This window comes from Protomyctophum parallelum (assembly GCF_964188405.1).
Source record: "Protomyctophum parallelum genome assembly, chromosome: 20".
Taxonomy (NCBI): Eukaryota; Metazoa; Chordata; class Actinopteri; order Myctophiformes; family Myctophidae; genus Protomyctophum; species Protomyctophum parallelum.
The window spans coordinates 26,082,839-26,109,552 of record NC_139718.1 but is presented as its reverse complement, the minus strand read 5'-3'; the positions used below and the strand labels follow the sequence as shown (position 1 = coordinate 26,109,552).

The 26,714-nt window shown below is 44.4% G+C and overlaps 1 protein-coding gene across 2 annotated transcripts; it reads left to right on the top strand.

The window, feature by feature from the left end:
- The first annotated feature begins 347 nt into the window (after positions 1-347).
- Positions 348-26,714, top strand: ttbk2a (tau tubulin kinase 2a). Of its 2 annotated transcripts, XM_083791302.1 has the most exons (16): positions 348-645; positions 5,078-5,236; positions 7,017-7,164; positions 11,023-11,096; positions 11,953-12,093; positions 12,575-12,679; positions 12,922-12,987; positions 13,335-13,427; positions 13,610-13,735; positions 14,240-14,397; positions 14,694-14,907; positions 15,569-15,774; positions 17,820-18,363; positions 19,319-19,660; positions 20,527-21,509; positions 21,749-26,714. In XM_083791302.1, exons 2-16 carry the CDS (start codon positions 5,168-5,170, stop codon positions 22,194-22,196), a joined length of 3,717 nt encoding a protein of 1,238 aa, XP_083647428.1. In that variant the 5' UTR covers positions 348-645; positions 5,078-5,167; the 3' UTR covers positions 22,197-26,714. The 2 variants fall into 2 exon arrangements, with proteins under 2 accessions (XP_083647428.1, XP_083647429.1); XM_083791303.1 differs by lacking the exon at positions 19,319-19,660.

Sequence of the window (26,714 nt, the reverse complement as noted above, 5' to 3'; positions counted from 1 at the left end):
TCTGCCCAACTCCTACACAGCTCCGCTTTGAAGCTCTCCTGCATCTCATGGTCAGGAATACAGGCCTGCACCCACTGCCTCGTGTGTTTACATTATATAACATGATATATGTTGCTCACACTCAACACATAAATAATTGGTCAACACTTGACTTTAATGAGTGGGCTAAAACTAAAAAAGACACGTTCACGCGCTCTCCGATTCGAAGGCTCCGTGAGTCCGTGCACGAGCTTTAAAGACCCACTGCGCGTGCACGCGATGCTGTTGCGAGGGGCGATCGAGTCGTGAGCGCGCGCGCAGGAAGGTTGATCTTCAGAGAGAGAGGGAGAGATTGTCGTCAACGTCACGGATCTGCAGCGATCGAGAGAGAGAGAGAGAGAGAGATGCTGAGGTGACAGGGCGAAGGAGAAAAGGGGACGATCATATATAGCCTAAACACATTTAGCGCCCTCCCTTATTTATAATAATCACACGCACGCAGCAGTCACTATTGTGCTGGACGTCCATTCGCCATGGGATTCCGCTCCTCGACGTCGCTGCGGTCACATCAGCCTCCGAACGTATAGAGGATTTGTTGTAAGCAAGCAAGCAACCACACCCGGCACGGCCCGGCCCGGCCCGGCTCCGCTCGGATCAAGGACCAAGGTAAGGAGGAGGAGGAGGATACACATACAGCGGCCATGCCGTAGGAATGACAGGCAAACGGCCCTAATATTATTTATGATTTATCATAGTCTTAGATCGCAGCGATACTCTTTCTTGTCTCCACTCTCGACACAATATTGCACGAAAATAGTCAGTCGGGTCTGCAAGCGCACACACCGCGTCGTGGTTGGATGCAATGCGTGCGTGGTGACTGGTGCGTGAGGCTTGTGTAGACTATAATTCTATTTTTGGCACGCGACACCCTCGTACGACGGATAATACGTTATAAGCATCATTCGGACTAGTAGCTAAAGAGTAGCTAAATAGCCCGTCGGCACTCCGGAGACTAGATAATCTGATGCGTTGAGTTTGTTATGAGCTGGCGTTGGCCTGTGCTGTGCGTGTACGCGCATCAGCAAATCTGCTGTGCTGTAGCTATGCAACAGCTCCCACACACACACACACACACACACACACACCATGCAGTCAGACTGTCCAAGGGACAAAAAATTGATGTTTTTTTGTTTTGTTTTTGCTGAATAGCAGCATGACAGCTGGCTCAAACGATACTACTGCAGTCTGCTATCTGCCAGAGTCCATCGAAAATTGACCTCGTCACAGCTGTGTGCGTATATATGCATTTATATTTATATTTGTCCAGGCATTTATTCATTTATTTTTGTACTAGACAGGTGTTCATAATCTATAGGCTATTATAGTGAATGCATTTGTTTAATTTGAAAGCACTCAAATGAACTTAACCATCTATCTTGATCCCCGGCTATAACATTTCCCCTACTCAGACACTCTTCCATTATTATGTATGCACTGACGTGGGTTTATTTACTGCCGCATTACCATGTTATGTAGCCTACAGGGCTTTCCCTGGCTGTAAAGTATACATTGCAATCATGCTGTGAGTTGGATGGAGTCAGAGATGAGGGCCTCCACTCTTTGGCACCTCTCCAGACTTCAGAGGGGGGCTGTCATTGTCAGGCGGCAGGCCATCGCCACCACCAGCAATCCATCCATCCAGCAAGTCTACTTTCTTCAGTTCTGTAGGGGGGGGGGGGGGTATAGGGTTAGGGTTAGGCATATTAGAATAAAGTTTAAATTATAGAGATGTATGTGACATTGCAAGAAATAGGTCAAATTAACTTAAAATACAAACAGAATAATTAACAATGTACTGTATGGTAGGTTATAGATAGATAAAGATACAGACATTTTAAATTAAAAAAAATGCCAACACCATTTATCTCTCAAATGAATAACGGTATCTGCAGTGCTCTGTATGTATGTTCTATATATGAGCAGCTAGGGTACAGTCATTACAGAAATACACAGATGACTGGCAGTCTTTTATGATGGTCCATGGTTGTATTCCATTACCTCTCTCTCTCTCTCTCTCTCTCTCTCTCTCTCTCTCTCTCTCTCTCTCTCTCTCTCTCTCTCTCTCTCTCACGCACACACACGCACACACACACACACACACACACACACACACACACACACACACACACACACACACACACACACACACACACACACACACACACACACACACACACACACACATGACAGCTCATGACATACTATTGTATTGCTAATTAATTAGATCATAGTGAACAGGAAAGCTGTTTAGATGATTGTAATGAGTTGATATGCTATAGGCCTATTTACAGTCAAACTTTGTGGGCGCATGCATAAGTGTGTAATGTGTATCCACGTGTGTGTCTGCATGCAGATTTTAAGAATTAACAAAAGTTGATCCTTGTTAGTCACGACATAATAAGTAGTTCCAAATCAAACTTCAGATCAAAGTAGTTGTTTTTCTCCTTTTTTGCTTAATATTTACTGACAAAACATCTCTCTGGGCTGGTTTTAAAAAGCACACAGATCTTTGGATGTGCTCTGTCACTGCATGACGTTTCATGTTGCTTTATAAAGCCATGTTTCCTGCAGAGCAAAAGGCCAGAGGATAGGACAAGCTGCAGTCAGCAAATGAAAATGGCATTGCACAGTACAGTCAGCATCTGTGATTCACTGTGAGAGAGGAGCGGTTGTTATTGATAATGGGTCTAATTACTGAAACAAAGCCTGGCTGTTACTGGGTTTTTTTCTGTTAGTTTTCTTTTTTTATGATTTTGTATGGAGGAGAAGGAAGAGGTTGAAGAAGAACAACAGTGTACCATGCGTCTGTGAGGTGTGAGATTATAGTCCGTGTGTATGCGTGTGCGCTCGCGCGCAGGCGTGCGCGCCATGTTGAGGTGGCTATAGCCTGCTGAATTCCACACATTCGATGATTGTCTCTTATGCTTTCCTGTCTAACTCAGGGCTGATTTACAGAAGAGATGTAGAAGTACAGAAGTAGAGTAACCTTCTTTCGCACAAACACAACAAATCCAATGGGGGGGGGGGAAACATGATGCTTCCCCACCCCTCACCCAGCACCCACCCTTATTTGTATTTTTTATAAATGTTGACAAAACACCCACCATCTGTGTTGGTCTACCTTGAAAGAGCCAGAGAGATAGCAATCGCTTTGGATAAAAGCTATAAATGCACCATTTAATGGTTTTATTGATATTATCAAGTGAAGACTGACAGGAAAGAGGGAGAGAGAGAGAGAAGGGGAGAGACATGCAGCAAAGGTCATCATGAATGGGACTCGAACACCTATAAGTGGCATGGGCCTGGACAGCGGGCCAGAGGGCACCCATAAATGCACCATTTAGTTTAGTTTTAAGTTAGTTTAAGTTTAGTTAGTTTAACATGCAATTCCGTACAGAGTAGTGGTCAAATCCCAGTGTTTACAGCAAGCTACAGATCCTTGGGATTGAATGGAGTTGAATCATATCACTGCATGTTTCATTTTCTTGTTTGGCTCAAGAGCCTTGTTTTGTCTCGTGTATGTCAACACCGATTCAAATGGATTTTAAGACTAGTGGTGGTCTAGAAAATACGTATATAGCTTGTGAATAGGTCCTCAGTTACAGCATCTCTTATGGTCTTATCTGAAATGTAATTTAATAAAATATTGAGTTCATCACCATTTAGTACCTACCACAGCATTGTTCTACTACCTGCAACAATGCTAGATGCTTCCAGCCCAGGCCACCTCTCACCCGAGTGTCACCCTCTGTGTCAGATTTCACAGTCTTCTTATTTTCCGTGTTATGTAGTCAGCTTGTCCTTATGGCTCCCAATGCATGATGACGGGATTGATTTCATCCTTGATGTCATTTCACTGTAACTGAATAGTGTTGTAAACACTTGTTGCATAACCCTAGATGTCTGTAGAATGATTGATTTGGAAGCATGGTTTTTACCGGATCCACTGTGTGTTGTTTGTCTGAAACCAGACCAGAGAAAGTTTAAATTGACAGCGTGTTGTTCACCTGAGAGATGGTTATCTATCTCTGAGGTGACTGTGTAATAAACGTCCCCAGACAGTGCTTTCGCAGGGGGTCTCTCATTTCAACCTGATTAGTGAGGCAAGACAATATTTTTGGGCAAGCAATGTGCAGAGTGTAATAATTTCATCACTAGTTGTGTTCCTCAGTTCCAGCAAGTGAGAATCAGAGAACTACTCTAGCAAGCATTTCACCGTGGACGATATTTCCAGTTGCCATTTTGCTATCTTATGTCTGTCACATCAGGGTGGGGTTTCACACCCCCAAGTTAGTATGATGTAAAGGAAAATGGCTGTCATGTGAATATGGTCAGTGGGTGGGGTTGGGACACAGAAATGGGTCAATGTGTTTTGGAGAAAAACAATGTCAGTGAATAGTGTGTTATCTGAAACTTTGGGTCAGTGAAGCATGAAAATTGTAAAACACTGATCCATGGTTTGCAGAAACCACCGTGGCAAGGTGACATATTGCTTATATTAGCCTAATGCCAATTCGGCTATGCATACAGTAGCTTGTACTGTATACTTTCAGAATTTAGTCTCTGGGCTACTTCCAGACAAGACGTAGCCTACTTCTTATCATGGCGTCAGTTGGCGAGTTGGCTGACTGACTTGTCTGAGGGAGAGCTTGTCTAGAAAGACAGCTGCAACCAGCAGGTGTAACAGCTGTAGCTAAGGCAATGCATTACAAACCACTCACTCCTAAACCAACAGATTAATTTTCACCCATTGAAGATAAACTTTCATTCTCTCTTTCATGCAGCATACAACCTTGCTAACCTACTAATATTACTTTAGTCACACTTAAGGCTATGGTTAGGCGCTTTCATTCTTCATGCTATGACAATTTGTAACACTAGTTATTTTACTAGACTTTTTATGAATAAGCCATGTTGAGATTTTTTTCAAAGGTTATATTTTCTTCACATTCAGGGGTTATGGAATGTGTTCATAAGTGACAATTTATTTTATGATTAACAGAGAGATTATTGTGTTTGCCATGGGCTTCTCCTGTAGGATTCTCCAGCCCAGATGACCAGCCCAGTCTAAGGCTGTAATAGGTTGCAGCAGAAGCACTGAGAACAACGGTCCTGGTCCACTGACGGGATGAGCGGGGCAGCGGAGCAAGCTGACATCCTAACTGTGCTCGCTCTGGTTAAAGAACGATGGAAAGTGGTAAGTTGTATCTGCTGTGCGTGCGTGTGTGCGTGCATGCGTGCGAGAGGAGAGAGAGGGAGATATGACAATGGATGGTCTGTCTCTCTGACACGGTCACAGCCTGTCCCTAACCCATCCTCACCAGCCTCCCTTCATCCCCACAAATTACGATCGAGGTCCACGACACAGTACTCCCTCTGTCCCCCACTTAACAATCAAGGTTCAAGGTTGTACTTTATTGTTACATCTTGTGTGCAGGTACATAAGAGTAAAACTTATTTTAGGTTGGCTTCCTTTAGTTCAAACAATGCAGCAGCATAGCTAACAACAACAACAACAAAATAAAAAATAAATAATGAAACAATGCCTATCACTGCATATAAGAAGTCCTTCACCTTCCCCTTGTCTTCACTCGTGGCCTGGGACAGTATGGGATCACGCCTTTGTTGTACAGGTAGTGCTGGCGCAGCATTGGAAGGGAGATACTTAAAATAAACTGTGTTGAGCTATTTGTGGCAGTGCAGTGTGCTACAGGCAGAATAAGAAGCGGCTGCAGCAGCAGTGAGTCTGCCCCAGCCCCCAGGGTCCCCGAGTCTCCTGCTGCGCTGCAAGCCTGGATGCCATGTGAGGCTGCTATTCCTCTCTTTGGCAATGCAGCTCAGCTCCACTTCCTGTCTACTTCATTGAGGAGCGCACGCAGTTACGTAACAGTGCTGCAGCTAATCCCTTAACTTGACTTGAGAGAGTGAGGGAGAGAGAGAGAGAGAGAGTGTGTGTGTGCGTGTGTGTGTGTGTGTGTGTGTGTGTGTGTGTACTAGGACAGTGAAGGACACGTGGTGAGCTGTTAATGCGCTACTTCCGAGAAATGAATATGGATGCCGGTGGGGTGATTGAGATTGTAATGTAGCAGACTACAATAAGCAGTGGGCTCTGAGAAGGTCTGGAGTGCTCAGAAGTCCAAAAGTGTGTAATGAAGGTGTTCTTTGGTAGGGGACTCAAAAGGAAAAAAAAGTCTAAAGGTGGGTGTGCACTGGACGCGTTTTTCGGAAAACCGATGGAGAAACGCCGCTAGAAATCCGAAAAACGCGCTCTTTATAATAGGAAAAGCGATATTAGAAAACAAGGGGATAGAACCCATTCACAGCAATACAACAGGCTGTTGCGTGGGTTGTATCCCCTTGTACGTATGTATTGTTTTAAATATTTCCAACATGAAAATAAAGGCTTTAAATAAATGCTTTTTGACTGAGTGCCTTGTATTGTTTCGCCTAAGCCATCTGGTACTATTAATATATGAAAATGGTCAGTATGATTTTTATTTTAATGAATGACACTATCATCTTCTATCATCTTTCATCACTGTAACAGAAACCAAAATCATGCTATTTATAAATTAGATTTTTATTTAGCAACCACATGAACGCTAGTGTCCTGATTCCAGGAATAGGTGAACATTCACCAAAAGTAGTTGAATATTTGTTGAATACAATGCATCAAGTTGGGAGAACTTGTGAGCTTTTAATTAGTTTGGCTATTCTTGTCAAAGAGATTTCGTGTAGAGAGGGAACAAAAGTGAAGGGGCCAAGTACAGACACCTGTGAAATCCTGTATCAACGAAGTACAGTATCGAGGGTTTTAATAGTTCAAAACATTGTGATAATACCACTGTTGAATTACAGTATTGAGGGTTTTAATAGTTCAAAACATTGTGATAATACCACTGTTGAATTGGGGAAAGGGAAAACTTGGCCATACAAATCAGATTTTCCCGTAATGTTTCATCCTCCTCTTCCTCCAGGCGAAGAAGATCGGAGGAGGTGGTTTCGGGGAGATCTACGAGGCTTTGGACCTGCTGACACGGGTCAGCGTGGCGCTGAAGGTGGAGTCAGCCCAGCAACCCAAACAGGTTCTGAAGATGGAGGTGGCCGTGTTAAAGAAACTCCAGGGTCAGTCCAAACAAAGGAAAGCTCAAATGAATGCATTTAGCGAGCGGCCCACTCTCCTTTTGTACCATGCATTTTTTTTATTGAAATATTATTTATTTTAAATTATTGTAAGCATTCCTGAAATCCATATAATATTTTAGTCGCCACTGCCTTGGAGTATTTTATGTCACTGTACATTTGCACATATGTGAAATTTGTTTTACCCATCCATCCTAACTGGGCGCTATTAATACAGCGCCTGGGGAGCAGTTAGGTGTTAAGTATCCCAGGGACACGTAGACTGGGTGAGCCGGGGGTGAACTGGGGACCTTCCTATTTCCCAGGCGGCCTCTCTTCCCATTCAGCTATGGCTGCCCAAACACGTTGCATGCAATGGGAGCATTGTAAGCTTGTAAAGCTATTTACAGCGAAGAGATGTGGTGTAGAAGGAAAAAAGGAGGAAACGAACCGAATATAGACAAAGGGTTTAACTGGTTAGACTTTGGACATCGTGTTTATGTTGATACAGAGACACCAGGTGAAGATTAATTATGAACGGAGAAAGCACTAACCGAATGAACTTCCAGGACAACCCCTACTCTTTTTTTGTTGAGGGACAGTGTATAGGATTAAGAAGCTCAGGGGGAGATATTGAACAGGATTTACAGGAGGAAGAGACTGGGGTATTTGACCCTGGGAGGCAGACTTTCTAACTATACTCAACCATCTATGGATTCAAATTACATTTCTGGGCTTGATTGATCTCGACCTGACACGGTATAACCTATTGAGTTGTCCCTGCTTGGCATGCTTACCTTCAAAATGCTGAATGGAATGGAAGGGTTTTTCCGTCGGTACAACAAGAAGACTTGAGTGTTGAGTCTTGAGTGTTAATTGATCCATTTTGTAGACTCAAGGCCCTATCTTCTGCCGGGCTCAAGTTGCCACAACCGGGCAGAGTAATTGTCATTGCTATGTGTATCTTCTGACCGACGCAGTTGTAATCTTTATGCCTGGTGCCCATGTTGTCTAGATACATGATCTTGCTCCTATCCTATTTAGTGCCCATGGTGCGTCTGGTCTGGCACAATCAGAGTGCATCTTATTCCCAGATTCAAGGTGGTCTTATCAGCCAGCGCAGTGCTGGTGCAAATATTTCCTTATTATTTAGATATTTTATTGTTCATAGAAATATATACCTCATCATGTAAAAATCCAAATTGTGAATCCATATAGCCTCCAGGCATTCTTTACCTGTCTATCTGTAACTACAAATGGAGTTCCCAGGGCACACAATGACACAGAGCACATTCTTGCTGTGTCTCTGTCAAAAATGACCTAGTTGAGAATGAGCATGTGAATATTAAGCTGATATTTCAAGACATCATGTATGTCTCTTGGACATGAAGAGAGCAGCTCAGGAGACATAAGGTGATTCTGACTGCAGAAGCATGTTCACTGTGTTTGGTTTACCTCTCCTTTCCAGATGAAGTTCTGGTGAACAGAGAGCTTTTGTTTACTAACATCTACTAACGTAGAGGCTCAGAATCAAACTTTCCTCAGCAGTTTGCGTCTCCTCCAAATTAATCTGTTACTTAACAGTGCACTATGATGAAGTACTAATCAATGTAACGACCAAAACAAACCAATCTCTGAACTAGCACTGAGCACTCAGAGAAGCACTGTGCAGCTATAGCACTAGAAGTTTTCCCACATACTATTGGTCCGACTGTCATTAGACAAGCACGGGAGCAGCACATGTTCGACCGCATGTCAGACCGCTGTTTTCGCATGTCGGACCTTTGGTGTGTCGGATCTGCGTGTACATCCCTATCTAAATACCCTCAGAGATTTTACAATGTCGATTACAATAATCTGGGATCTGGACAGGACTGACCTGACTCATACAGTAGCACACTTGCGTACAGTGCTGCTTTTCTATTCTGTGGTCATAGCCTCAGCCACTCAGCTCAGTTTGTTTCAGTCTCTGCGATGCGAAGCAAACCATGATTCATCAAAAAATGAGGAAATGCTGATATATATCCTTGTCACGTATCCCATTCGATTTAAATTGTATATTTAAGGATTATATTCCATAAAAGGCGTCATATCCTTTATAATACTTTATATATTATTTTGGGGTGGGAAACCATCATTATCTACAGTTTGTATTATCTTCAGTTTACATTTACATAATAATAAAATGTAGATAAAATAGTTATACATTTGTCAATCAAGCACTTAATTTGCTCACAATTTAATGTCTGTTATTCATTTTCTTGTAAACACCTGTCAAATATTTTGATGACTGGTATTATGGAAAAAGGGTCGATTTAAGTCCTCAAACAATGTCAAAGGTGTGGTACTGTGGTTTTATGACATCTTTAGGGATGTCTATGCCAGTATCAGTATCAGTATCACGCGCGTGTGCATGTGTGCATGCATGTGTATGTGTGTGTGCGTGCGGACATGTCCCAATCCTTCATAACGAGCAAAGGATCAACAAATTAGGAGAGTAGGCTATAGGTAATTAGGAGAGTTCCTTAGAGGGGGGGGGGGCATTTTTGTTTGCTGTGTTTATCTTTTCTGTTCTTTCTTCTTAACCTTGTCTTTTTACCTCTCCTCCTCCTTCCTGCCTTTTTACCACTGCCTCTTTTTCTTCTCTCTCTCAACCCTCCCTTTCCCCCCCTCTTGCTCTTACGGTCTCTCTCTCTCTCTTTCTCTCTGTGGGGAAAATCAATGTGTAGGGATCATGTTTTCCATCCTAATGGCAAGCTGAAGCATTATGGTTCTGTTGCATCCTGAGGGAACCAGGATGTAACCTGAGACAAGCTGAACCCCATCCCCCAAACCCCACAATAAGACAATAAACACTGACCCAGAATTGCATAAACAGGAATATGGGTGGTTTTATGTCGGTTTTACATGTGTTCCAATATGGTTAAAAGACGGCGAAAAAACAAACGACAGACATTACACTTAAAACATAAATATAGTCCTAAATTAGCTTCTATAGGCCCCTCTTATATTTTAAAATCTGTGTGTGATGCCCATATTGCTCAAATGCTGCAAGGGGCAGGAATTTTGGTTTCAAATGGTAAAAGGTGCCTTGGATGGGGTAGCGCTGACCATAATCAGACACAGTTTGATTCTGGCTGTCCCTTCTCCTCTCTACTATATATCTTTAAAGAAAAAAACAAAACCTACCTTGCCTGTACAATATATACATTCTGTACTGTGTATACTATACAGTATATTACAGTATATACACAGTGTTCTGAGTTGTTGTGGCGTATCAGTGTGAAAGACATTTGGGTGTGGCTGCCCGTACGTAAGGCTGGCAGTACAGTGTCCCCCAGAGACAACACAGTATACTGTAGGTACACATACATGCTGACACTGTTACACCAGAGTAGGTACATGCACATCTGATACACGCACATGCAGTCAAGACACGCACACACAATTACACGCATACACCCCCCCACACACACACACACACACACACACACAAACATACATCACACACGCCCATTGACAGGCATACACATTGCGATGCAGACACGCTTAGTGTTATAAATTCACTTACAGTATGTAGTCATGCACACACACACACACACGCAGGTCGCCATGCAGTCACGCACTATAAATCTGCAGGTAGTCATGTAGGGACGCTGAGCTCGAGGTTGATCGAGGGAGGGCGATATATAGTCTGTAATGACGGGGAAAGGGCAGGAGAAATATGGCCCCACGCCCAAAGTGACTCATACAGCAGGTCATCTTCTGATGACACTGTACTGCTGATCCTGTCATTGAAGCCCCTGTTCTCCCAGGAGAGCCTACTTTGCAAACCTAATGTTCTCCTTCCACCTCTCTTAGGTAAAGACCACGTGTGCCGCTTTGTGGGATGTGGGCGAAACGACCGCTTTAACTACGTCGTGATGGAGCTTCAGGTGAGTCCAAGTTGAAATAAATAAGATGAGACAATGTGAAGCTTTCTAATAATAAATATAATAAATAATAATATAAATATTTACCTACGGTAAATGACCAGGGATTTTTCCCTGGATTCCTTGGGTCATGACGCATCTCCCCATATAGGCCACGCCCATTTCCGCCATGATAGATTTTCGGCCATTTTGAATTTTGTCCAAAACACACTTTTTGCTTTTCACAAAATGTATTTTCTCCAAATCTCACAAAAATCTGTACACGTGATCTCTGGACCTTTCCGATGAAAACTCGAACGGCGGAACTTCAATAGTGCGTATCGTTCGGCCGTAATCGTCGTCCGAAGTTAGTGGGAGGGGCCCATTTCACAAAAAATGACGCAAATCACGAACGGAATGTCCAATCCATCCCAAATTTGAATCAGATGTCCGGGGTGGTTCAATCAACCAAGTTCTATAAGCAATTCCATTTTCATCCATAGGGGGCGCCGCAAATGCGAGAAATGTAACCGTTTGTCAAAAACATGAATTTCGGGGGTTAAATCCCCTCCCAATCACTTACGCATGATCACAGGGGTGACGCGACATTGTAATTGGCTGTCAACATTAGTGGGAGGGGCATATGTAAGCCACTGCGGCAACCACACTCTGCAATTTTTTTAAATTGCGAATTTTCTAGTTTTATACTGCAGCTCTGACTCCAATACCTATCCTGAACTCATCTGCAAGTTTGATCCAAATGAGTTTTACTGTCAGAGCAAACGCAATAATTACGATGAGTGTAAAACAACAAAAATCAAGATTTCTACAGGTACCAGAGAGGATTGTGCTATTCTGACGTGTATATCGGCTCTTCCAGGGCCGTAACCTGGCTGACCTGAGAAGGAGTATGACCCGGGGAACCTTCAGTGTTAGCACCACCCTCAGGCTTGGGCGTCAGATCCTGGAGGCCATTGAGAGCATCCACTCTGTGGGCTTCCTGCATCGTGACATCAAACCAGTGAGATAAATATTTATAATCAATATAATGATAATGATAATACTGTAGCAGCCTAAACCTGGCCATGGCAGTGGAGAATTTGACTTTTGTTTATCTGGCACTTTTTCCTGCATTGTGGTCTTGCAGGTCATCACCTTACTTTTGGCCCCAGTGTATATATTTCTGATTCAGGAATTGATCTCATTCTAATTCTAAGTTGCACTTACTGTAAGATGCTCTGAATAAGAGAGTCAGCTGAGTCAGTGCCTGAAAGGTAACATAATGTAAATGTGTTGTCTTCTGAGCTGCCATGCTATTATCTCCCCGCATGGAAATGTAATTGATTCTCTCAGGGATACATTAATATAATTATAATGTATAAATCATTCAATCATGAATCATAATACAAATATTGTTAAAAAAAAATCATATGTCTGGGTAATGTGTTTTATTCGTCGCCTCATTAAGCCCACTTCTGTGACATTATCTGCCTTGGTTTCAGTCCAACTTTGCCATGGGCCGATTTCCCAGCACCTGTCGAACGTGCTACATGCTTGACTTCGGCCTGGCTCGACAGTTCACCAACTCCTGCCAGGAGGTCCGACCAGTGAGTAAACATCAACTATATATATGTGAAGAATATGATAGTGTACGCCTGCCGTCCCTATTTTGGGCATGTCATTCTAGGTGAAGACCTCCACATAGCCTACAGTATATGGTTACAGTTATTAAAATAAATAAATAAAAGTAAAGGTTTTGGGTGTCTGCGGCTTCTGTTTGAATGTCTTTATTGGTTTAGCACACTGCATCAGCAACTTTGTTTGATTTCTGTTTCCCTTTTCCTGTCAGCCCCGTCCAGTTGCAGGGTTCAGAGGGACGGTCCGGTACGCATCTGTCAATGCACACAAGAATAAGGTCAGTACAAGCCCTGCACACAGGGCCTGTGTGTATGTGGTCACTGTTATCCATCCATGTTCCTCCAAACGTTATTCCAGATTGAAGATTAATCTAAAATGATTTATTTATCCTTCATCTGCATGTATCGTTACAATACATTGACTTATAGCCTATCACAGGGTGTTAATATAGTAGGTAGCAAGGGGCCAAGGTTCATGAACCCCCCTAAATCATTCTAAATTATGAAAATGTGAGTTAACAACAAAAACAGACTACATGACCGCTGCGTTTTTGCTTGCTGTCTGTATTCCCAGTACTGTTTCTGTCTGGTGTCCCATCACCACGTTTGTGTTGCAATTCTACAGGAAATGGGTCGTCATGATGATCTCTGGTCACTCTTCTACATGCTGGTGGAGTTCCTGGTTGGCCAGTTGCCATGGAGAAAGATCAAGGACAAAGTAAGGACGGCCAATCTTCTTTCCCTTCTGGAAACTAATCAGCCATGACTAGGTAGCTGTGTGATAAGTGATAAAATATGACATATGATGGTTTGTGTGTGTGTGTGTGTGTGTGTGTGTGTGTGTGTGTGTGTGTGTGCGTGCGTGCGTGCGTGCGTGCGTGCGTGCGTGCGTTTTCTCAGGAGCATGTTGGGAAACTGAAGGAGACCTACGACCATCGGCTAATGCTCAAACACTTGCCTGCCGAGTTCAGTGTGTTTCTGGACCACATCGCCAATCTGGATTACTTCACCAAACCTGACTACCAGGTGACTTGCTCTTGGCCAGTCTTATTTAAATAGCACATTTAAAAACGACCGCCAAAGTGATTTCCAATCAAGAATGACCAGCAACAATATGATAGCCATATAAAAGCTAAAATTAAAATATGTAAGCTAAATGTACTTACAGCAAAAACAGTAAGTACAACTTAGAGTGAGATCAATATTCCTGAATGAGACACATATAAACTGTCTAAAAGTAACCTGTAACCCACCGGTCAAAGCCACAATGCAGAAAACACAAGTAAGAAGTAGGAAATAGCCCAGGGTCCAAAATGATTTTGGGTATTATCTGAGTTAACTGGGTTGATTAATTAATGAAATTAATTAGATTTTTCAACCCAATTAAGTCTTACAAATTGAGTTTATTGAAAGTTCACTGTATCTCAAAGTGTTTTATGTGGACCAATAATTGTTGACAGAATGTAATCGTCATAGTAGCTCAAGTAACTGAGTATGTGCTGTTGTTCTTTCCTTTGGCTTTGTTAACAGTTGCTGATGTCAGTCTTTGACAACAGCATGAAAACGTATAACGTAGTGGAGAACGACCCTTACGACTGGGAGAGGACCGGCACAGATGGCACTCTGACTATCAATGCCAGTGCCACTACACCACAGCACCACACACGCCTCACGCCAGCACACATGGGGTGAGTTCAGAGGAAACTGTTGGGGTTTTATGTCAGGATTCACGAGATCTGATCATTAAGGAAGTAGTTCTTCTAAGCTGGAGATAAGAACCTTTTTGTATTTATTTCATAATTATTTCTCATTAATACATCAGCTGAGAACTATGTAATTTTTATATTGCTTAAAGTTCCAGTTTTTGCATAGTTTTATACAAAAAATGGGGAAAAAATAACATTGAATGAACGTTTTAACCTCAATCCCACCTAGATGTTTAAATGTCACCAAAAAATTGCTGTTTGCATTCATTGTGCTCCAGTATGGCAAATGCTTCTGTGATTCCTGGGGACCATATGAGGGAGAACACAGACGATGTCCTGCAAGACCATCAGCTCAGTGACGGGGAGAACAACCCGAACCCGGCTCCAGACCGCCTGCATGGTTCCCCCGTTCCTCCTCTCCGCAATCAGGAGGCCGATGTATGGGAGGAACTGGATCGCAACCGCAACCGAATCAGGACTGCTGTATGGAAGGTACATATGTATGAACCTACAATCTCCACAGGTGGGAGGGGAAGGAGGATTACTTATTGAGTATGGAGAGTGATTTTTATAACCAAACAAGGCAACCAAGGCATATAAGCTGCATGGCTGCGCTTTATCCCAAGTTTGTTTTGGGCGTTTGCAGCAGCACCCTCTGGTGGACAGATTTGTGGACAGAACGACATACTGTACATAGGCTGCTACACAAGACAAAGACAGTCTTATTAGAATAGTTTCACACATGGTGCCTCTGGCTCCAACAAACATAATTGCCCGTGTTAGTGGGTGGGAGGCCGGTTGTGGAGGGAATAGCGAAACCTAAGGGTTGTTCTTCAGGGAGCGGAACTGGCACGGACACTCCCCCAAAATTCCTCACTGGACACATGGTTGTACAGCCTAGCTCCCAAAGACCAAACAGTATGGGTCAGCAGATACAGGGATTTGGAATTGTCTCATTTTGCCAAATTGAGTCATAAAGGTTTTGTGATATAAAACATATATGATGTTTTATATCAAACATGATGTTTTATACCTGATGAAAAATATAGAACAGTTATAAATACCTCATCCACACTACAGTTAGGTCAATTAAAAGTGTTATTTATTATATAATGAATAAATCTTTACAACTATGGATCTTTTTTTGCCATAGGCTGCCACAGAGGAGGAGCACAGTAACAACCAGGGCCCTTACGCAGGACCCAGCTTGGGCTCGCCCATCAAGGGCCAATCTGAGTTGGTGGCCTCTGACCGTGACGCCCCCCTGCTGAGGAAGCTCCGCAACATCCACAGCTTTGAGCTGGAGAGGAGGATGGGTCTGGAGTCCAAACCCAGCCCAGAGCGCTTCCTGGAGGCCTGGTGAGTCCACCTTCTATCCTCCCATGCTCATGTTTACTTGTAAATTATAGTTACAGCAGTGTTATTTTTTTATTGTGATTTATTTGTGTATTTATTATTATTATTATTATTATTAATTCATTTATTATTGTTTTATATTTGTTGTATCTTTGCACCATTGAAAGAGGGTCACTCTGTCCCTCACTGTATTTCCAAGTTTGACTTGAACTTGGAAATATGACTTTACAAGTTGACTTTTTACCACTTACCATAAACGGTATATACTCATACGGTATTAACATTTTATCCTCTGACTGGTAATGTCATTTTCTTTCATTCTAGAATAAAGACTTGACCTTGACCTAATTCAGGCCCAAATACAATACAACAGAACAAATAAATATAGTGTCACCCGTGTGTGTGTGTGTGTGTGTGTGTGTGCAGGGGCGTCTGGGAGAAATGCGTCTGGGAGAAATGCGAGGCCGCAAATTAATTAATGAATTAATATTTACTTTTGAACTTCACTTTCCTACAAATATCATGCCAGGTTCTCATCTCCAATGAGTAATAAATTGACATGCACTGCCTACTTTAGCAGCTTAACAGTGTGAATGCAGAGATTGTGGTCCTCCACATGATGTTATTTTATTTGTTGTAAGGAAGCTATAGTTGCGAATGCAGTGAGCACTAACTATGAGACCCTGCAGATCATGTCTGTCTGTGTGTCCGTCCGTCTGTGTGTCTGTGTGTCTGTCCCGCTGTGACACCACCCGCCCGCCACCAGAGGGCGCAGCTGTAGCACACACACACACACACACACACACACACACACACACACTCACTCACTCACTCACTCACTCACACACACACACACACACACACACACACACACACACACACACACACAGTAGAAAACTTAAAAAATACTAACAAAAAAGAAGAAAAAAAAGTACGTAATTTATTCTAATTGTTGTTATTGCAATTTACGAGCTGCGTTCGCTTCCCGCGTTTGCGCGTCTTACTTGTTATTAGTTAACATGACATGAGTCATGTCAAGCAAGCTGTCACAGGAGGGGTCTCTGGGGCTGACACTGTCTGATGATCTTTATGAGCAATTTAACTTGTCTATTACTCTACAACGAATACCAATGGAACACAAACCCTGATCATAAACTGATATAAAAAACTGATATAAAACCACCACCCTGCAGTGCAGCTCAAATTACTGGTTATAAAAGTAAAATGAACAGCTGCTTGTGTTGCTGTTATTTGTTATAAATATTATCACATTTGCTTGATTGCCTGCCGACAGTTTGTGATCGATCAAAATTCAATTCGAAAATTGTGAAATCATGACACTGACTGACTGGACTGACAGAGAGAGACTGAAAGAGAGAGTGAGAGAGAGAGAGCCTGAGAGATCGTCGGTCCATGCCTGACAAAGTATTTGAAATAAAACCTTTTTTTTGTCCACACACAGTCCTACATGACATGACAGCATACCTTTTCACTTCACTCGCGTCATTTTGTTTGTGAGCGGAGCCGTTGTGCACTCAATTAGCCTACATGTGTTCAGTTGTTTTTGTTTCGTTTCCATTGTGTGTATAATTCGACTGCATGCGTTGCGCGGTGGTGCGGCCGATCTACAAGCTCACAACGCGTCGCGCTTCAACGCATTGTGAGCTTGTAGATCTGCTCTAATTCTGCAGTGCAAGCCAGCACGGCAGAGGGGGACAACAGGGGGGCCCACGACGGGACAGCCGGGTGTCGCTTAACGGTAGGATGAAGAAGTGACGGCGGTTGGAAGGAGGAGGCGACGCGCGGCCGTCGGAGGCCCCCCAACCGACCGCAGCTTAAATAGGTGAAAAATCAACTGCGACGGAACGGGCTGCGAACTGCGATGCAGGGAGAACGTAGCTGCCTATATTTTAGCTCTGACTCTGAGATGGAAAGTGTTTAAAAAGAAGAAAAAAAAACGCGCGAGGCCTCGCATGCGCGAGGCCTAGTGCGGCGGCACCATTCGATCTACCCTAAAAGCGGCCTTGTGTGTGTGTGTGTGTCTCCAGCTCGGTGAAGCAGCAGGTGGGGCACAAGCAGCAGGTGACGGAGGTGGTTGAGGGGACTGCGGTGGTGCCTGTAACCCAGGGTGAAGCTCTGCCCACTGGGGAGCGACCTGAGAGAGTCTGGCATTATGATGAGGAGTTCATGTCTGGTGGAGGCTCTCCTAAGCCAGTTTCCCCCGGTTCCCCAGAGCAGGGTGAGGGGGCTGCCAGCAGCGGGGGCTTTGTGGCTCTCAATCTGAGCTCTGGCAAGCAGGATGTAGACTCTAGGGAGTGGGTGATGGTGGAAAGGCCCAGTGGCTCGCCGGGGGCAAAGGCCGCCACCACCTGCCCCTCGGAAGAGGACGAGGAGGAGCCGGAGGTGCTCCAACCAGAGGAACAGTCTCCTGGTTGGGCGAGGGGCAGCCCCAGCTCTGGCAAAGCTAAACAGGACACGACAGGAGCCCCCAAGGTAGACAGGCTGGAGCTGAGTGTGGACCATCCAGGGAACCTGCCCCCCATCACTCCCACCAGTCCATCTGGTGCTTTGGCTGAGGGAGTTATCACTCAGGTAAGGCCCTTTGAACTTGACTTGAGTTCCATTTCATGACATAACATACGTTATACTGACCACATTCAGCATTTTACTAAGTAAAAAAGCTGCAGTCAGAGTTCTAGCGATAGAACGTCAGTGGTCGATATCATATAAGTAGTTTTCCACCAGCTGCATCTTGCTCTAAGTTGAAGCAAAATGTTAAGTGCTTTCTGTGTGCTTGCTTCTGTGCTTCTGTGTGTATTTGTTAGCTAAGTATACTACTGAGACAGCTCCACAGCTTTAACCAGATGGAAGGTAAAGGGAGAGAGCCCAATGGCTTATGCATTTTGATTTGCATTTTATGTCACACATATGTCTTATTTGCATTCACTCATTTGCGATGCATTTGGTTGAATTTATTTAAGATTTGTTTTAGTTTGATTTCAAAGTCAGTGGTTTATTTCTGGAATTACAATTACCAATGACTTGCTCCTTTTGCTATTCATAACCTTCAGTATTCAGCCAGTCTAATGCCATGCACCTTTCATTCAAATGTCGAGCTGGTCTTTTTATACAAGAGGAATGAATGACTGTGACCTGACCCTGCTCACCATCATCACCACCAACACCACTACCACCAGAGCCACTCCCTCTAATGAATGACTGTGACCTGACCCTGCTCACCATCATCCCCACCAACACCACTACCACCAGAGCCACTCCCTCTAAGTTCCATATGTACACTCCCTCACTAATCCCCTTTACATCCCCCTCTTCCCTCCCCATCAGTGCCCTTTCTGTCCCCGTTTGGCCAAAACTCAAAACACCCTACCTACTCTCAAGCGTCTCAGCACTGCGCTATCCCACCTACTGCTGTCCTCACTGTCCTGCCCCTAAGAAATCCCAGTCCCTCACCTATCTCACCACCCTCCTACTTCCTCTCTCCATCTCTCCACCTTTCTCCACTCCCCAACCCCACCGTCTCTCTTAGTTCCCCACCTCTCCTCCGTCTCCGCTGCCCGAGGAGCTCGCGGCCCGGACCTCCAGCCCCATCCTTCTGCGCTCTCCCAGCCCGCACACCCTCCTGACCACCCTGTCGGACCCCCTGCATCAGCGGCAGCCGCTGGGCATGCGGCGCAGCCAGTCTGCTGATCAGCAGCAGCCAGAGCGCCCTTCCTCTTCCTCCTCCTGCCATGCCTCCTTACCGCTGCCACCTTCTCCCGCCCCTGGTGCCCGCTCGCCCGGACGCAGGAAGCTGCCTGCGATCCCAGTGGGGGCCGCCAACACCAAGTTCCCCTCTGTCATACGCATCACCCGAGCCCAGCTGCAGCAGGTGAACGGCCAGCCGCCATCCCTGCATAGTCAGAGAGGGAACCTTTTCATCCAGTCAGCTTCTTATCTCTCTCACTCACTCTCATCACTCGCCATACACCGGCTGTCAGCTGCTTTCCAATGGTTTTTCTTTCCTCATTCTTTTTGGTTGCTTTTAGTTTGGGCTTTTTTCTTCATTTCGTTCTGCTTTGTTTGGTTTTGTTGACTTGGTTGTTGTTTTTGTTGTCAGGCGGCTCTCTCCAGAAACCAGGAAAGGGCATTATGCAGGCCAGGCAGAGCATGCTCAGATGTGCCCTTGTGTCTGGACATGCTGTTGTTGTTGTTGTTGAATTAGTAGGCGTGTGTCTGTCTGATTGTTGGCATGTGTGTTTGGAATGTGGAGTCATGACTACAGGTTGCATGGTCTCTTTTGTTTCAGATCGTCTTTGTCTTCTCTCTCCTTCTCTTCCTCTCTCTCTCCCTCTATTTGTTTCTCACCCTCTCTTCGTTGAAGCCCCCTGCGAAGTTGCGTGAACGTTTCCTGTCCTACTTGCCGGTTTAGTACTCACAGCTTGACTGACACTGCCATAGCACTTGTGTGTGTCAGTCCGATAATGGTAGCTATGGCATTGCATGCGGTTGCCAAACTAATCTCCATTTTCAATACCCCATAATATAAAAAATCCTCTTTTTTTGACACATCACTATCAGGCTCTTGCTGCAGAACTACAGCACAACTCGACATGTTGTAGTCGGTCAGCAACAGGCCATTGACAATTAGAATATTACTCCCATTTTATAGTGTGGCTCTACATTTATACTGAAACCAGTGTCTCCTTCTCTTCCCTTCCTCTTCTATCCCTCTACCTCTCCCCTCCCCTCTTCCAGCTGACGGCCCAGCGACCCTCTGGGCTGTCCTCGCAGTCGGGATCAGACACCGTTCCCCAGTGCCTCCTGCTGGAGAGGCGTGGCGATGCTGAGACCCAGCAGGCCCTGGAACACACCGCCGACATACACTCACCCCAGGACCATGTGCCCACCCAGCCGGGAACGCCCACTGACCCACTGGCAGAGACCCTGGTCAACGGAGACAGCCATACCAAAGTCCAAAGCCCCGTGCCAAGCCGAGTGTCCTCCCCTCGCTCACCCCATTCCCCTCACTCTCCACGTTCTCCTCGCTCGCCCTCCTCTCCACACTCTCCCCTCTCCCCTCACAGCCCTGTGTTTGCAAATGGCCACCTGTCCCCTCCTGTTCATGGCCAGGGGGACATTAGCAGCAGAGCCTTCTTCTCCAAACCAAAAGACAATGGGAATGACTCTGGCTCCCCCTGCTGTGCCACCGAGCCCCAAGTAGTGGAGGAGATTGGAAGAGAACAGAGATGGGCTCTAGAGGAAACCAATGGCCCAGCCTCCTCAGCCTCCTCCCCCATCGCCCCCCGTAAGAACCCCAGCCGCAGGCAGAGCCGCATCCCCGTGCTGGAGCCCTCCAGCTTGCTGGAGCCTCCTCCTCCAGGCTCTGCTAAAGAGAAGCTCCTGCAGAAGAGAGCGAGCCTCCATGGCCCTGCTCCTTCTCCCACTGCCTCTCCGTCCTTGTCCACTGACCGGCGTGGCCCCATGGCAGCCTCCCTTCCCAGGGACCAGCTGTCCTCCGCCTCTGACCGCTCCCAGGATGAGGACTCCCTCCTGGGCTCCCATTCTGACCGACAGGGAGATGATGCGCCCTCTTTGTCCTCCTCCTCTAGTCCTCTGTCCCGCAAGAGCAGGATCCCTCGTCCGGTCAATCCCACCCCTGCTCCAGAGCAGCTGGCTGCCCACTTCCTTCCCCGCCCACCGCCTGGGAAACCACCAAGCCGCCCCACAGCAGAAAACAGGTTGGTTCTTGTATGATTTCATTAAAATAATCACGAATGAATGACTAATCACTTAGAGGTAGCTTCATTAAGACCATAGTTCAGACCAAAGAAGTTGAAACTTGCAGCCATTTGCAACAAAATATCAATACAAATGAATACTACCATTATACCAAGACGAAACCCAATTCCTCAGTCACTCCAACGTTGAAACACAGTTAATTTGTTTTGTCTTATATTGCCCCACGACTCCCAACCAGACTCAGGCGTTTCCGTATCCGAGCAGGAAGCAACAGCGACTCAGACCTGCTCAGCTGCCTGGCTCAGCTGATGCATGGCTCTCGCGGCTCGCCCCTTCACCACCGCTCCTCGGCCCATCATGGAGGCTCTAGGATGGGCGTCTGCAGCCTGACCAGCTCCCCTCACCACCACCACCATCACCGCAGCTCCAGCGCCTCTCCGCGCAGCTCCTCCTCCCTGCAGCGCTCCGTCAGCTCCTCGCCCTCCCGCCACGAGCACCGCGGGGGCGGGGGAGGTGGCTGCAGCCGCTCGCCGCCCAGTTTCTCTGGCTCGCCCCCTCCCCGGCGTTCCCACCCCCACCACCAGGAGACCTGCTGCGGCCGTCAGGCCCGTGTGGGGCCCTTCCACCTGTCCAGGGGGAAAGTATGTAGCCGGGAGGGCAAATGCTCCAGCAAGCTTAGCAGATAGTCAGCCATCCGACCGCCCGGACGCTAATTCCGCAATAGCCAACAGCAGAGGAGAGGAAGACAACAATCGGGATGGGGAAAGAAGGGGCTCCCTAAAACTATAGGTGTTTCGTCTGGGGACTGCCCATTACATATTCGCATTCTCGTCGGCTCGCACAGGGTCGTCTTGTCAAGCTAAGCTAAACTAAGCTAGGTACTTTGAATGTTAAGGTTTCTGAACCAAAATTATGTTTCATATCAAGTACTATTATGCAATTTCAAAATAGATAATAACTGATTCCCACCCTATCGGTATGCAACTCAGACGCACTGGTGTGCACTGGTCGACGCCAGAGGCTGCTTGGCGGGGGCACTCGATGGGGTTTGCCTCTAAATGCCTCACTGTGGGCCCACCTGCCTTGTTCAAAAGCATGCACTACTATGTCCTGCTATATACCACTCCCATCTGAGTGAAACACCTGTCGTTTTACTGAGTCCCTGGGAAAGAAGGCCACAATCAGGATGATGAATGTCCAAGTCTTCCTGTTAGAGTGTTGGTCACACAAGATAATTATCACTTCCCTCCTCGCCTTGGATCCTCACCCACTTCTCCTATACCCTCACATTGTCCACAGTCTTTCCATTTTGCACACTGTTTTGACTCTCCTTTATGTTCCCGGTTCGATGGTACCTAATCGAAAGGGGTGGGAGGGACGTTTTTGGGTACTTAGTTAAGATTGTCCACCATGTTGTGTAAAAGTAGTATAGCTGTAAAACTAAACCAATTGCTTTCCTAATAAAAGGAAGTACATATTGTTTATCAACCAATGGACAGTGGCCATAATCATATAAGTCAGCTCTGGTTATTCAGTCTGTGCCACAGTAAGCAGTAACTCATTTAACCCCATTATTAATGCACTTGTCTTATACTGATGGTATATCAGTATAGCTGATAACTACTTATAATTGAATACTAGTGCAATGTCAACCCAATTATCTCCTTTGCATTGGAGAATGCAGGCAGGGTATCACTTTTACTGTACAGTATGAGATAGATGCATTAAGCCAGAGTAAATGTACAGTACTATTTATTGAAATGTTATTATTTATTATAACTCTTAGCAGTGGTTAAGGCTTCCCACCCCGCCTCAGATCGTGGATGTATGGTCCTGTGTCCCTGGCATTAATATTAAAGGTTTATCAGGAGTTGCTTTGAGGTGACCCTTTATAACAATCATGTAAAGCTTTGTGGGGGACACACACCTACTGTACCTGTGCCTACTGACTGATTTATACTGGGTTGCGTGTGGTGGTGTTTTGCACCGAACATAGCAGATCTAAAAGCTCACAAGCGTGATGTGTTATGTGCTTGTAGATCAGTGGTATTCAGGGCACGATACCCACGCGCAACTATGTATAACTCAGGCTTACCGTGTTGCTAAGGGGGAATGTTAACACTGATTGAGTCACAATTACTTTAGCTTTACTCCTTTACGGAGATTGCTTAGAGACTGACCCCATCGACGTACTGTAACATGTTTCTCAATACTCTTCTTACAGTAGTGGTAGGCCTAAAGAACACAGGCACATTTATTATGAAACAGAAACACTAATTTATTATTAATGTCTAGACACAGATGTGTCTCAGCGTGTGCCTTGGCACTTTGGGCAGCTTTTGGGTTCACTGCGGTATGTTTGTAATTAGAACAAAAGGGAGCCAAAAACAAATAGACTTAGCGTTAATTTGTGCCAGTTTGTTAAGACAACCCTTTTCACCTTGATGTAACAGTATTGTTTTTGCCAAAAAAAAAGTGAGTGTTGCAAAGGTTTGTAAATCAAATCTCAGTTTGAGCAAGAGTTTACTTGAATAATGAGTATTTACTATTTGTGATGATGAAAAGGGAAACTTTTGAGCAAAGCCAACTTTAACTGTCGTGTGATATTTATAAAGGACCAATGACTACTTTTCCGATAACATTATTGGAATAAATGTGAATTTTAAACGGCAAGAAATAGTCATGTCATGCAATGTCATTATTAAGTACTGGTTTTCCACATGTATGCTACTGTATGCCATACCAAATTATGTTCCATGCCTCTGAAGTGAAGGAGAACGTGTTTTGTTTTTATCCATTTACCTTGCGCCAGAGAATGTCTTTTATACAAAAACGACAAAGTAGCTCTAGTATTGTTTTGAGAGCCACTTACACTATTTATTTCATGTTCCTTACTCAAAAGCACCCTTCTTGCCACTCCTCTGCTTGTATGATACTGTAATATAGCTCCCAAGCTTACAATTCTACGCTTTGCATGCATGCTCCAAAGAGAAAAGATTGTGGGGAAACCCTCATCAGAACAATCTTCTGCGATAAAATGCCATGCCTGGTTCCATCAACCTCCATTTAACTTATGAAGATTTGTGCTGTCAAAGAGATTTCTTCAACATATTACATGTGTATTTTAATTGCAATATACTGGTATTATTTGACCCCCCCCCCCCCTTCATTTTCTTCCCCTTTCCGCAAAATTTCAGTTTGCTACTTTGCTCTTATAGTCTCCTCTCCTCATCTGATCTTGAACACTATTTAAAAGCGTTTCAAAACTGTTGACTAGAATGTCGCTTGAACACGACTGCCTGTATATTTTCATCAGTGCATTTGGCTGAAGACCATCTTGCATACATAATGCATACAGTTATCATATACAGAGAAGGCTTTTGTTTTTGTTGTGTTTTAAGAACATGCATTTTAGGAGACTACAGTATACCTGGGATGAGAGCCACAGTATGGTATATGGCTGCACATAGATAAGAACAATGATATTACAGTTATTTTGATTGATATTGAACATGTGAGTATTAAACGTTCTAATACACGTATGCTCTAGTATCTTAACTAGGCATTGCACTGTAGACATGCGTTCTCTCTGATTTGTTCGGCTCGTGTGGATCGCGCAGGTACCTGCACCAATCTCCTGGAGCAGATAACGATGACTCATCCTGAGGTCAGACAGTGTTCAGTCAGTCAGATAACGATGACTCATCCTGAGGTCAGACAGTGTTCAGTCAGTCAGATAATGATGACTCATCCTGAGGTCAGACAGTGTTCAGTCAGTCAGCCGCCTTAATGTCTCTTCTGTCCCCCTCCGTGCATAGGGAGGGATGACTGAGCCTTGTCTGTCTGTGCTGGAGAATGGAGATCATTCCAGTGATTGGTCAGCTGACCCTTGTCTTTGGAATGGCATGTGTGGTCTGTCGCTATGGCTGCCTATGGCTACATTTGAAATCAAGGCAGGATTTTGCTGTTGACGCTTTCAGAATCAATAGTATTGTTGCTCATTTGTGATTGCTATGGCTATACTGGAGAGTGCTCTGTTTCTGTGAGAATTGAATGATTTAATAGCAAACTTGTGGGAAACAAGAGCACAGTATCAAGGGGTGTGATGACAGATACTTTAATACAGGTGCTTGCTAATTTCCATATATTGCCAATGATCAATCTTTGAATTCATCCTCTTTGATTGATTTTAAGCTTAGAACTTTCAAGGTATTTCAAGCTTACAACCTTCCGAACACAGTTGCTCAGACCTTTCAATATATACCTGTAAATGTTTAAAGTATTTATTTAAACAGAATCACTATTGTAAACAATAACTTATTTGCTAAAAAGCTTTGGTTAAAGTGAGAAACGGACACTTAAACAGTTCTGTTTTAGGAAAGGATAATCGGATTTCCTCTCTTTGTTTTTAATCTTTATTATGATTATTGCACAAAGTTGTGTGTAATTGTAGTACTAGTGTTACCTTACCAATCAGATGAGTATTTTGTCACTTTTTTGAGTGGCTTGCTGATGGCAAGGGAGTCATACACAGTAGCTTGCCAATATCTCTCTAATGTGCGTCTAATCCACAGTCTATGGTCTAATCCAGTGGTTCTCAACTGGTTTCACAATTGCACTCACATTTTGTGTTGACCATGAAGTAAATTAAGGACCGAATATATTAAATAATACAATATTCCTCTGTTAAACTTGCCCTGTCAGAACATCTTCCGTTGCAGGTCAGACAAGTTAACACAGCAAGGCAATGTTTTTGAACAAATAGTCAAGGCGTAACTAATCAAAGTTTTGGAGTGTACTGTCACACTCCAAAACTGATATTGGAATACTTGTTTATAAATAATACTGACAACAATTATTTGATAATTTGATCAGATTTGATCATTTTCCCAACCACCGGTATGACTTCAACTGTTGAATGTTTATTTATTTTTTATCTTATTAATATTTTGTTTTGTTTCTGAATGGTTGATATTGTTTGTGTTTAATGCAATGTATGTTAGTTATGGGTTTGAAATGTAACTACAGTCGCAAGGAAAGAATGTATAAGTGGAAGTTTTGCATTGTACATAACTGTAATTATTTATGTTTATTCTATCATTTGTATCATATCAATGCCTTGTACAGTGTTTCTTTCTGTTGGTTTCAAATTATTTTGTATTTTATTTTTATAAACTGGTTATAAATAAAATACTCATTCGGCA